The sequence below is a fragment of the Melopsittacus undulatus genome, chromosome 13 (genome assembly GCF_012275295.1).
Source record: "Melopsittacus undulatus isolate bMelUnd1 chromosome 13, bMelUnd1.mat.Z, whole genome shotgun sequence".
Lineage (NCBI taxonomy): Eukaryota > Metazoa > Chordata > Aves > Psittaciformes > Psittaculidae > Melopsittacus > Melopsittacus undulatus.
Window position 1 is genome coordinate 6264575 of NC_047539.1, and position 12803 is coordinate 6277377.

General features: G+C 41.6%; 1 protein-coding gene across 2 annotated transcripts; it reads right to left on the reverse strand.

Moving 5' to 3' along the window:
- Positions 1–990: 990 nt before the first annotated feature.
- On the reverse strand, positions 991–9525 carry KCTD7 (potassium channel tetramerization domain containing 7). Of its 2 annotated transcripts, none has more exons than XM_034068806.1 (5): positions 9416–9525; positions 6892–7084; positions 5989–6158; positions 4498–4676; positions 991–3995 (listed from the first exon to the last, which is right to left on the reverse strand). In XM_034068806.1, the coding sequence occupies exons 2-5, from the start codon at positions 7033–7035 to the stop codon at positions 3619–3621; spliced, it is 870 nt and encodes a 289-aa protein (XP_033924697.1). In that variant the 5' UTR covers positions 7036–7084; positions 9416–9525; the 3' UTR covers positions 991–3618. The 2 variants fall into 2 exon arrangements, with proteins under 2 accessions (XP_033924697.1, XP_033924696.1); XM_034068805.1 differs by lacking the exon at positions 9416–9525 and adding an exon at positions 7180–7286.
- Positions 9526–12803: the final 3278 nt, after the last annotated feature.

A 12803-nucleotide genomic window follows, 5' to 3' on the forward strand; every position in this document is an offset into this window, starting at 1 on the left:
ACAGCACACAAAAACAAGGCCCTGGGACCCCAGAATACAGGTACTTAGGCTGAAAACATTACTGTGAAACATGTAAGCCCTGAGCTTACATTTCTTAACAGCCTTTAGGAAAAAACAAAGCTGAAAGTAAAATTAAAATAATTATGCTATAAATAAGGAATTTTAACTAATTTTTGCCGGTAATTAGCAACTATCAGTCACTATATTGTAATGTTAAAAAGAATTTTAAACCAGACTAAATATTTGCCTTGCAAATAAATCTGGGGGAGCAGCAGAGAAGTAGTAAACTTCCTGCACATAAAGTTGTACATATTAAAGGTTAGAGAAAGGGGTAAGGACCAAGGGGGAATCCAGAGTCATCAGCTCACCATGAAACTTCAGGTTAAGCACTTCATCTCCTTACGCCTCTTACACTTCATCTACAAATGGAGATGTGGGGGAGTGTGGATCAGGATCCCACTGAAGTATTCCTTCAGAGCTAGTGAGGATTGTCCCTGGGGAAATACATTGCAGAACTACTTCCCCTCTCCCTCTTCCATGTTTGCAAAAACCAGCACATGCCTAATGCACAGGACAGATTTGGAACAGGCTGTATTCAGTGCTGGGGGGCAGTGATAGGCAACTTTGGATTTCACTAGGAAAAACAAAGATATACTGAGAACCACAGACAAAAGAACCAGAAGTAGCATGTATCCTATCTTTCCTTCAAATTGAATGAGCTAAACAGATGGACATGCATTGTCCTTCCAATTATCTGCAAACATGATATTCATAGCAATATTATATTGGTAATGCAAGACCCTTCATTGCCTGACCAATTTGTTCATGGCATCAGGTTGCAAACACAGGGTATTTGGGGATGGAAAAGTAGTTATCTAGATGCTTAAGTGGCAAAGAAGCTAAGTAGGAGAAGCACAAGGGTAAATGTATGTTCTAGCAAACCTCTATCCTAGACAGGTAGAAAGGAAAGTCCTAAAGAAAAAAGCAGTATTACATAGGCATTTAGTTTAATTAGACAATTATAAAGCATCCACGATATACAAAAACACCAGTCATCTTAAACACGGATTTAGTAAATCAGCTACTCACATTTCTGTCGCAAATGCAGAATTCAAAAGTTATGCTACACGCCAAGAAAAGGTAAGTCAATAATAAACCAGTTATTAGATTGAACTCCCTGACATCTGCCTGCCCAACTCTTCTGTTTCTGCCAAAACATGAATCCACATTAGGCAACATCAGCTAAATCATTGTAAACAAAGACTGCTTAGAAGGAGTGTAGTCAGTAACAATACTGTTAACCTGCACAAGTCACAACACAGAATGTACATGTTTAATGAAAGCATGTTGGCTCAAATCCCTGCTTTCTCTTTCAATATTGCACTTAAAGTTTGCTGTCTTCTGGAGGATCTGAAGGATGAAAGCATCAAATGAGATGCAAGTGATACAAACTAAGATTGTCTTTTTAGTTAGTCTTCCTTATCTATTTAAGCAATAAACAAGAGAATGTTATAAAATATCAGTTTGTTTATATTAAGAAATAGCAAACATGATCAAAACAGGGATTTTGCCATCATAGCTTCTCTAGAGTAACAGCAGAAGTCTTACAGCCAAACTAAAAACATACAGTTAAATCCCACTGTTCCATTTGTGCTGAAATTCAAACCAGACTTATGTCCCATGGAAATACATATATGGGTACTGATTAACCCAGTAACTCTGCAGTTCTCATTGTAACCTTTATATAAACTGGTACTGTAAATCCTGAACTTACATATCTTAAGTAGTCTCATTTGACTTTTAATTTTGGGCTGTCAAACACAAGTCCAACACATTGTAACACATGGCCAACATTTAAGAAAACAACTGAAATGAGCTTAAATGAAGATCCAAATGCACATGATTTCCTCCCTCCTTCCATTTCAAAATCTAAGCTCTGGCCTTGAACCTCAGCACTTGGCTATGATCCTCTGTAAGTAAACATGTGAAAAGAGATCATCAGAGCTGGATGCCCCCACCTCAGAGAGGCACATCACTAAAACCTCCTAAATCGCATAAATACAAGTGTGACAATGCAAAAAAGTTGCCTCTTTTTTTGCAAGACAATTTGATCATGAAGTTTTTACAATTATTAAAATTCTCAGTTACCTGAGGTAATTTTAAGAATAATCCTAATTAACATGTTTCTTAAGTGTTTTGGTCAAAAGCTTAATTAAGCAATATTATTGGATCAGCTAATCCAATGGAATGCAATACACACACATTTATTTTCCCTCTCCTTAAGATTACTTTGAGGCTACTTCACATGGGGTCTTTTGGAGAAGTACTTAATTTTCTGTCCCTCACACAACAGTTATATCTTCAGATGTTTAGTTCTCCCTCTCAGTTTTGGACATAAAACAATTCAGCCTTGGAATGTGGTTACTAATGTCAGAAGTGCAACTATTACCTTTGGAAAAGAACATGATTCTGCAGCGTCTGCCTCCTTCAGTGTGGAAAGACATTTACTACACAGATATATTGGTTTATAATTGGAGAATTATTTGAATATGAAGGTTATGAAATTGTTTTTCCTGATATTATACCAGGAAGGGTCAACAAGAATGTTAAAAATGAGACTTAATTGCCTGGAGAAGGTGAGGTGAAGAAAGCACTTGTCTAGTATCATCACTTAACTCTAACTCTAGACCAAAGTTTAATATCACAGAATGTAAAAAGAGTCAGTAATAAAATAACATACATTAAATATTCCTCTTACTTCTGCTAATAGGAACATACACATAGGGTTTTCTCATTTACCAAAAGCCTTTGTAAATGACCTGATTCTAAAGAGCTTTTTTTTTTTTGTAGATACTGTAAACATTTAGAATTTCTAAGGCTAAAAACAGGCACAAGTCTTTCATGAACAGTTATTATTCCTAAAAGCATTAAGGAATATATTCCAAATCTGCTATTCCTTCTTATAACAATGGAAATAATTGAAATATAATGTTATAAGTCACAACGCAATTTTTAATTAAAAAAGAAATATAGCTTAATCATTACAACAGTTAATACTATATAGGGAATGCTCCTTTCTTTTTGCTTTTTTTAATGATCTATTACATCAAAATTACATTTCCAGAATCTCTGTGCTGGGTGTTACTCGATTTTAGGAAGTGGCAAGTTTAAGAAGTGACTAAAACATTTCTAAGTGGGTAAAATTCAACCCCCTTATGTCAGCATTCTTAGCACCCCCACTTTATAACAATGCAGGTGAGAGCTGCAACATCCGTTTTGCAGATTCTGATACTAAAGCCACATGGAAGGTGCCACCTTATAGAAGATGTTAGATGCTCCACTCTGTAACTTCCATGAGGTGATTTTGTTTTGTGCCTCGTTAAGGTACCTGAGCCAAGAGTCTTGTTTCAGGCTGGTTTTTCAAGATTGCAGAGGTTTTCCAGCCTCTGTACCAGGTTTTCCCTTATGCTGAGCAGCTAAGCATCAGCCAACGTTTCAGCAGACTGATTCCAATACATGTTAGCAGCAATGCATTTCCAGAGACACGTTGCAAAAATATTAAAAGCAATTGTCATCTAGAAGTCCTTTTATCCCCTGCACTGTTCTGGACAAGATAACTCACCACCAAGTAATCTTAAATTCATAGATAGGACGCTTGCAGTAATAGTGATTTATCAGGTGTTTATCACACACCCCAATACACTGATGATCCACAGTTATCCCTCTGTCAGACAGGTCTGTCACAATACAGTGCAGAAGATCATATACATCAGCCACAGCCTCCCAGGGCCCAAAAGATACGTCTACTTCACAATGATGTTCAAATAGCTTTGTCTCACTCTCACTCCTTTCAAAACGTAAAGAATTGAAGTGTGGGCATTCATAGGGAGTGATGGGCATCTCTTCTTTGAAGACACAGACCTTCAATTTTGCAAACCTTGCTTTTCGCTGCATAGCTCTGAGCTTTGCTATTTCAATGATCCTTTCCAAATGATCTAAAAAACAGAAAAAAGTTGAAAATAACACTGAAGCACTTAGTAAAAGAAAAACAAATGCCATTATTTCATGTGAAACATGACTACAGTGCTGAAGTTATTCTTAACATAACATTAGCAGCAAAAAAAAAGCTGATTTAATTACTATATATTTAGTGATGTGCAATCTGTCATCTTGTGAACTCTGTGTCCCTACGATGTGCCCAAGTTCATTCAGCTGTATCCTAATGGCACAAACATGGACACAAAGAAACCTCCTCTTATAATAAGCCTTACATGTTGTGGCCTAGATCTTGCTCTCTTTCAAAGCAGCATAAAAATCCACATCCTTGGATGCAGCAGGAACAAATCTGATGTGGAGACCTCAAAGATCTAAAGAGCATGAAAAGTGCACAGTAAACTTTTCAACTACAATGGAGTTTGAAAGCTGAAGCAGAGCTGAAAGCACCACTTAAACTACTCAAATCATGCTGGAACAGTCAATATTACTTTGTTTATTTACCTTTGTAATATGGCATAAGGCCCAGGAAAGCTTGTCTAACTTTTTCTCCTTTCAGAGGCTGGATATCCTCTAGATTGTCTAGCAATGGTCCTATGGAATAATACTGAGCTTCCTTGTAAACTGCCCTCACACGTTCCCTTGGCGGCAGGTCACCAGATCGTAGAAAGTTGAGTATGTCTCTAAAAGAAGGACAAAAATGTTATTAAGTAACATATTTCTGCCAAAATGCACTGAACAACTCACTGAAGCACAAATACCATCAGATTTTAAACGAAAAGGCTGGAGTAACCACTTAAAACAGAAGAGGGGACAGTATTTTACAGGAAAGAGAATACAGTCACTGTATTTCAAATTTAGGTCTGTGACAAAATGATCCTTTCCATTTTCCTAAAGAATTATATATGTGGACAACATTCCACAGAGAACCGGGACTGTAGTGAATGGATGGTGCATTTACAAAGGAAGTTTTCTCTTCACAGGATCAGGGCCATGTACACTTGTAGTATATATCATAAGGATAATAACACTTCCTTCTAGTTTGGAAATAGTGTTAGGCTACAGAATTCTTTAGCATGGAAAGAAATCACTTTATAAGCATTAACAAAGCTATTATTGACCATAGCAAATAAAAGAAGGCATTCCTGCAATCTTCATCAGCATGTCAACAAACACATCACCTGCCGACTTGGCTCTGTGTTCCAGCTATGTTTTCAATTCAGATTGACAACATGACAAATGAAGTGATTTGCCAACAAAGTGCCGGGCACTTTCAAATTACCAAATGTAGAGAAACAATTATTTTCTAATAAATATAGTGATGTAATCTATTTGTGTCCCAGATTACAGCACAATCCAGATGTGCTTTGAAACTAATGCAATACTTCTCTGTTGAAGAGATTAAGGAAATGTCTACAAAGAAGGAGGAAGAAATGTAAATTAAATTGCAAAGTGTGCTTTGAGCAAAGACCTTAATCCATGAACATTGCTTACCTTTGCTAGTAATCTCACACCAATTCAGAGTCTTAACCTGATCATGGTTAGTTTAATTAAAAACAAAGCTAAACTCACAGGAAGGAATGATGAAGGTGAAGAAACATGGCACTATCAGCAGTAATAATATCTGAGGCTTGTGCTTTTTTATCAGCTATGTTATATCCTATTTAAACACCGAAAACATCATACTTCCAACTAGTTTAGAATTTAGATACATTTCTTCCATTCCTCTTTATCGTATATACTGTAATATCAATTAAAACCCAGTGTTGTACAAAAGAGCTTCCTGTGAAAAGCAATGCCAAATACACTCTTTTTCAAAACATCTTGATACCTTGAAAGCAGATACTCTGGAGGAGACAATGTACAAATTCAAAACTTGTTTTTCTTTTCCTACTGTAAAACTTCAGCCCTTAAGAATAAAGAAAAGAGTTTCTTCATTTCTTTAAAAATAATTTTCTTCATCAACGTCTAAGCTATACTACTGAGAACACATACCCAAAGTAGGTTCCATCTCTGTCAATAAAATATCTGCCTTCAGCATCTGTTGGGATGTAGTGTCTTCCACTGAACATAGCCGCCAGCATCGTGTCCTCGTACCGCCTCAGTGTCGACAGTCTTGTTGTAAAATACATGCCTCCTACGTTGAGTGGAACAACTTCTGGAAACTGCAGAACCAACCACATCATCACAAATGAGGCCCTAATCCTTGCCAGACCCATTCAGGCCAAAAGGGTTGCAACTTCTAGAAGACACAGCATGCAGTCCTTGCCAATGTGACATGACTTGGTCTAACAAATGTTTTCTTTCCCAGCCTGTTGCCGCAAAGCAGTGAGGTTAAGAACTTGAATACTTTGGCTGACTTCTGGCTGTAATCAGGGATGTTTTAATGTTAGTTGGAAATCTGAAGTGGCAGTAGTCACTCAGCTTTAATACCAGATATTCATTAATACCATGAATGCCTCCTCCTGGCTCTTCTGGGGAAACAAAACAAAACACCCTCCCCAACCCTGTGACTTGCACTCAGTTTGTGTGCAATACTATACTATGCCATACTATTTTATACTGTACACTAACAAAAAAAAACCACCAGTGACTCTCTACTTAGGTTTACAGGAGGCCTAAAATCTTAATATCACATCTTAAGATGCTCTGGTATCAGAATAAACAGTTGTATTTGTCAAGTCCAAACATGGATGGAACATCAAAAATGAGTAATGCTGCCGAGCTATTGAAGTAAAAAATCGAGAGACTTAGCTTTACCCAGCCATTTAGCTTCTAATGGAAACTGAACTCAATATCCATAAATCCTCCAACAAAGAAATCCCAAATTCTCTGACACATGACCATTACGTGCTGCAATACCTGGCCCTTATCAGTACAGTACCAGAGAGCTCTTACCTGCTGAGGCAGCAGAGGTAGTGCTTGTCCTGCCTGGGTTGCAGTAGGAGTGGCTGGCTCTTGGAAATCATCCTCTGCATCCGAGCTCGACATGGCATCATCCGGGTTTCCACTCACTTTGTTCTGCCCCGTAACTACCACCATCCCTCTGGCTCTCGGAGGCAGGTCTGCTGGGTAGGCAGCCGTGGCAATGCTAAATGGGAAACGAGACCCAAATGACTTCGGCACCCTCCCCACCAGCGGCAGATCACGCGGCAGGCAGGGCACGTCACTCCCCGGATAATTTACAGTGGCATTGTTATAGCTGGGAAATGAATCACAGCAGGGATGGCTCTCGTGCTGAGAAACAAACTTAGAGGGGCTGTCCCTGCAGAAAAGCTGTTTGCACAGCTGGACCAAGGTCCTACAGTCACAGAACCCCTGCCAATGGCTGGGTAAGACACCGGCGCCCATTGGCTGTGCGGTGCGGGTGTGATTGGCTCCGCCACGCTGCTGCAGCACAATGTCATTTGCTGGGGAAATTTGGGTGGCTGCTGCTCCAGCCCGTCCATCGCCATAGGCCGCCGGCACAAGCGCGTCCTGACCGCACACTCTCATTGGCCACGGGTGCTGTGCAACACCCGGACTGCTGCTCCCAACCCAGCTCTGGGTCTATCACCTTCAGCTGCACAGGCGGAGCAGAGCCTGTATGCACAGCGACACGCACTGTAACAGCTCTGTCCAGTTCTAGCACTTCCTGTGAGATGAGGAAATGGGAGTTTTCCAACAGAGAAAATATTTTCCTGCCTACTGCATCACATTACACTGTACATAAACGCACACATCCGACATGCACAAATTTAACTCCGCATATTACATTGTGCTTTTACTGCTTATCAGCAACTTCCTTTCCTGCACAGAAAAAAAACATGCATATAAATGCCAACTACAATGCTTCTTCGGTCCATCTTCAGCTGGAGGATGGGATGGACTAACAATACTTTGCATTATAAAAACAATAATTAGAAAAGCAGAGTAGGAAAGAGTAGAAACCCTGCAGTTCTTTTTACACTGCATTATGTAAAGAGTACCTCTGTTTATAGGATTGCTGGAGTGTCTCCAGTGGCATCACAACATCCTAACAAAGACATTATACTACCAGAGGCTTTATCTGGCTCTCTAACCCTGCAAGCTCCTTCTCTCAAATCCCTATGAAACATAAACAGAAATGAGTATTTGCACATGCACATCTGGCACATTTATTTATTGACTAAATAAATGTTGCTGAAAGGTTGCTTCCAATCCAAATCAAAAAGCAGAAATCACATAAAATTTTAAAAGCCATTACTCATTATTCTGTCTTATGGACTCTGCTAATACAGTCATCATGCACATCATCAGCCTGCCTGTACATCTCAGCTCTTAAAGGGAACACTGCAAGTTCAGAATGAACCCAGACAGAACTGGGATGCTTCCAGCCAAAATAGATAATCTTTCTAGAGAGCTGATCAGATCAAACACACCACATTCTGTGGAGGTGAACTGGAGATCCTGTTTGGCACCCTAATAAACCTAGGTGAGTAGGTATTGTGCAGTTTCAAAGACTTCTTTTTACACTGCTGTTAAAGAGGTTTGTCTCAGCTCAGGACAGGGACTTACTTTCTCTTCTCTACACTTCAAAAGACGGATTTTCACTTCATCATCCTTTTCCTACCACAGTACAATGCATAGGTAAAGAAATGAGCATGGAAGGGCCTCTCAAAATCTACACCTTATTAATGACTTTAATATTTGTCCTGAAACAATATGTATTCTGATATCATTTATCAAAGCAAGTCAACAATGCCTCACAGATAAAGAACATGCACAACATAAAGGAAAGATTATTGTGGTAGTGACTGCTTCAAGGAGGTAAACTAATTATCATAAAGAAACAGCTTGCAGGAGCTTAATTTATAAGATGCACAGGAAAACTTGAGTGCAAGCCTGTATTTACTGTGCTTGTATTATTTATAATGCTGTTACTTGACACACGTGCTTTGACTGCTCTATTTCCAGCTCTCTTAAGACTATCTGAAACAACTCAAGACCGACCCAAACTGTGATCTTTAATACTCTGTAATTTTCAAGTACATCCAATGTTCTTCACATAAAAAGAGTATATTCTGAATAAACAAATTCAGCTCCATTAGGTATATCACAATCATTGACCACAAAATGTGTTTTGGGCAAGTTCATCCATTTGGCACTGTACCAGAAAGATCCTCTTTCCCAACAGAAATAGACATTTGAGAAAGAGGATTTTTTTCTTTCTCTTTCATAATTCTCCTTCAACATGACACCAAGGTTGAGGAAAAACATGTGAGAGAGTATACATTAATTACGTTGTGCTCATGAGCAACAACCTTTGTTGCCATTGGAACACAGAGCAATCCCCTAAATAGTGATGTTTAGCATACAAGATCTCAGCCCATAATTAGTCCAGGATTTGAGAATAACATTAGTGGCAGTTAAAATGATGAGACTGATCATTGACAAGTTTAACCTGGTTTTTGACGCTCATGGAAGGGTATGTGAAGTTCCTCTCTAGGTTTGCTTCACTTCCTGCTCACCCATGGACACGGAGTAGTGAACCAGCAGTATGTGACTGGAACAGAGAGTATTCCTGAAAGACAAACATAAGCTGATCACTGACCAGTTTTCTAACATACAATCTTCCGCATTTTGGTTCTCTTCATTTCAGTTCACTTCATGAAGAATATGCATCCATCTGAGTATCCTCTTCTTGCCACTTAAAGCATGCACAATAATTAGCTATGCACAAAAATACTTCTTTGTTAAATCTCTTTTTAAAGTTACAGGGTTTGTTTTATTTAAGAAATGTACCCATTTCACTTTCAGATATATCTAAGTCCAGATGAACTGATAATTAATGAGAAAATATCATCAATAAACAACATTACTACTAAATCAAATGTGCAATTGACCCATACATCGAGACCAACTCTACCAGGAACTCCTTCCAGTTTACAAGCTACCTGTAATTTAAATGGCAGAGATTACCCTCCAGAACTTTGATATCCACAGCTCAGATACTGCCTCACATACACATGCTAAGTGAACTGGACCTGCATGTTTTGCTTCATTCCATAGCAACCCTCAAGCTGCATTGAATTTCACTTGATGATAAGATTCAAAAGAGCTTTTTAAGGCTCTGCTATTCCCTTGACTTTTCTGTATTGGTTTAAACAACTTTCCCTTAAATAACTTCTGAGGTTACACGGGTGCTGGCAAAGTTACACACTTACAAAAAAAGTGACATAATACACTTGTTTAAAGGTATTAATGTACAAATCCATCATAGGAGACCTAACAACCTGCTATCCAAAGCTAACTTACTAGCAAATGCTTGCTCTGGGAAGACACCAACCACATTGTCAGGAAGGAGCTCTCCCTTTTCCAAGAGAAACTGGGTTCCTGTAAGAATGCAGGAGGGGACTTAGCAGGCTCGCCATAACATTGTTCCAGAGTCTTTCTTGTGTGAACGAAGTGGGAAAAGACACAGAATTCAGTCAATTCTAATGAATCCATGTCAGAATGGCAAAGAAGCATCCTGAAAAAGGGCTAAGATCCCCAAGCTGCAGTAAAGTGAATTATAATGGAATGGTTTGGGTTGAAGGGATCTTAAACCTCACCCAGTTCCAGCCTCTGCCATGGGCAGGGACACCTTCCACTGGAGCAGCTGCTCCAAGCCCCTGTGTCCAACCTGGCCTTGAGCACTGCCAGGGATGGGGCAGCCACAGCTTCTCTGGGCACCCTGTGCCAGCGCCTCAGCACCCTCACAGGGAAGCTTGTGCTTAACAACCCCTGGATAAAGGCTACTCAAGCTGTACTCACTTGGTTGCAGCAACAATCGCCTTACACAGAGTTTCACAGCATGGACAAGCACCGACGAGCTCAAAGGAGCTTCCCAGCTCCAGCACCCTGAGGTGAGGAGCCACCATTTCCATTTACAGATGGGGCAGCACAGTCACAAAACAGCTCAGAGGTGTGGTTAAGCCAACTCTCTTATCAAATGAAGCATTAATTAAGCACTTAAATACTGAGCACTTTGCTAAGCCCTTTTAAACAGCCTAAACCTTAACGGGGATACCCCAAAGCACCTGTAGGTGTAGGTGTTGGCTCTCTACGCTGTGACTCCGCCCAGGCCGCGATCCATGGCAGGGCAGGAGCTCCCCGCTGCCCGGCACCGTCCCGCTCCCCTCAGCCGGGCCGCGGGGGAACCACCTGGAACCGGTGCCATCGCCGCCGCGTCCTCCGCTCCCAGCCCGGCTCCACACGGACCGCAGGAGGGCACCGGCTCTCCCCCTCCCGTGTCACGTAGGGTCCATCCGGGTTCTGTGCGGGCGGGGCCTGCCGCCCCTCACAGCGCTGCAGCGGGTTTGTGTTTGGTTTAGTTTGTTTTAAATCTGTTTTAATCGTTTCTGCTCGTTCGTGAGAGGAAACGCCCCGTAACTCATCGGCTCCTCGCCCTTTTGACGGGGAACCGCCTGTGCCGGCATCGCGCTCCATGTACAACGGGAAGGGTCCCTCATGGGGCAGGCGGCCGCTCCCTGTCGCCTCAGCGGAGTTATGGCGGGCTTTACCACAGCCCTGGCTCCCTGCCGCCTTCCAGAGCGCTCCATGGGCTTTCCCAGAGCCTGCCAAGCGGTTCTGCTGCCTTTTGGGGGTATTCCATGGGCTTTCCCGGTGCCCACCAGTGTTCCTGCTGCCTTCCAGAACATTCCACAAGCCGTGTTGCGTCCCGCTGCCATTTGCATTTGAAGTCTGTGCCATTTTGCGGGCTTCATTTATGTTTCCATCAAGACAGTGGCATCAATGGTGGTAAATGAAGAGACTGCCATGCTTGTTTTCCTTCTGCCCCAACAACACAGAGCACAGTGAGGACCAAAGGACCCTGCTGGCCATCAGCAGATGCTGTTGGTGCTGATTGCTGTGTGCAGGATGGTGGCATCTACAACGCTCCCAATGGATTTATTACACCCTCCTCACCACAGCAACTCCTGTGTCCAGCACCCAGGCCACAGCCCAGTGTTCTTTGAGGACCTTGCACCATGGGGAGCTGAGCTCCTTACCTGATGAGGTACGCAAATGCTGCTTTATTTCTAACAATTTCCTTCTTTTAGTGTTTTAAGTGATGGGCTGCCCATGCAGATCCAGGGGTGTTACTTGGCAATCAAGGCTTTCAATGGTTATAGAATCATTGAATCAAGTCAGTTGGAAAAGACCTTTAAGATCATCAAGTCCAACCATCCCACTAACCCATGTCACTAAGGGCCTCATCTACATGGGCTGGAACACTGGGATGGTGATTCCACCCCTGCTCTGGGCAGCCTATTCCAGTTCTTCCACCCTTTTGGTACAAGAACTGCCCTCAGCCATTCGAGACCTGTGCGGTTTGGATGCCCAGAGCCTTAGATTTGAGAGGTAATTGTAGTTTATCCTCCTCCAGGTCTATGCACTTACTGCCCACAGGGTGGACTGAGTTGTCTGGTTGTTCACACTCTGATGTTTACAGCTCCCTGTTTGCTCACAGCAAAGGTCTCGCCAGGGTTCGCTGCTGTGTTTCTGAAGCAATCTCTGCTTCTGCTGAGCTTACACAGAATCGAAGTTTAACTTGGATATACGGAAGAAATTCTTTACTGTAAGGGTGGTGAGGCACCCTAATGGGCTGCCCAAGGAAGCTGTGAATACTTCATCCCTGGCAGTGGTCAAGGCCAGGTTGGACAGAGCCTTGGGTGGCATGGTTTAGTGTGAGGTGTCCCTGCTCATGGCAGGGGGGTTGGAACTGGATGATCATAAGGTAATCTAACTTTCAGAACCTGTGTGGCATTTTTGGGTGTGTTTTGGCTTCTGTGTGAAATAATGAAGCA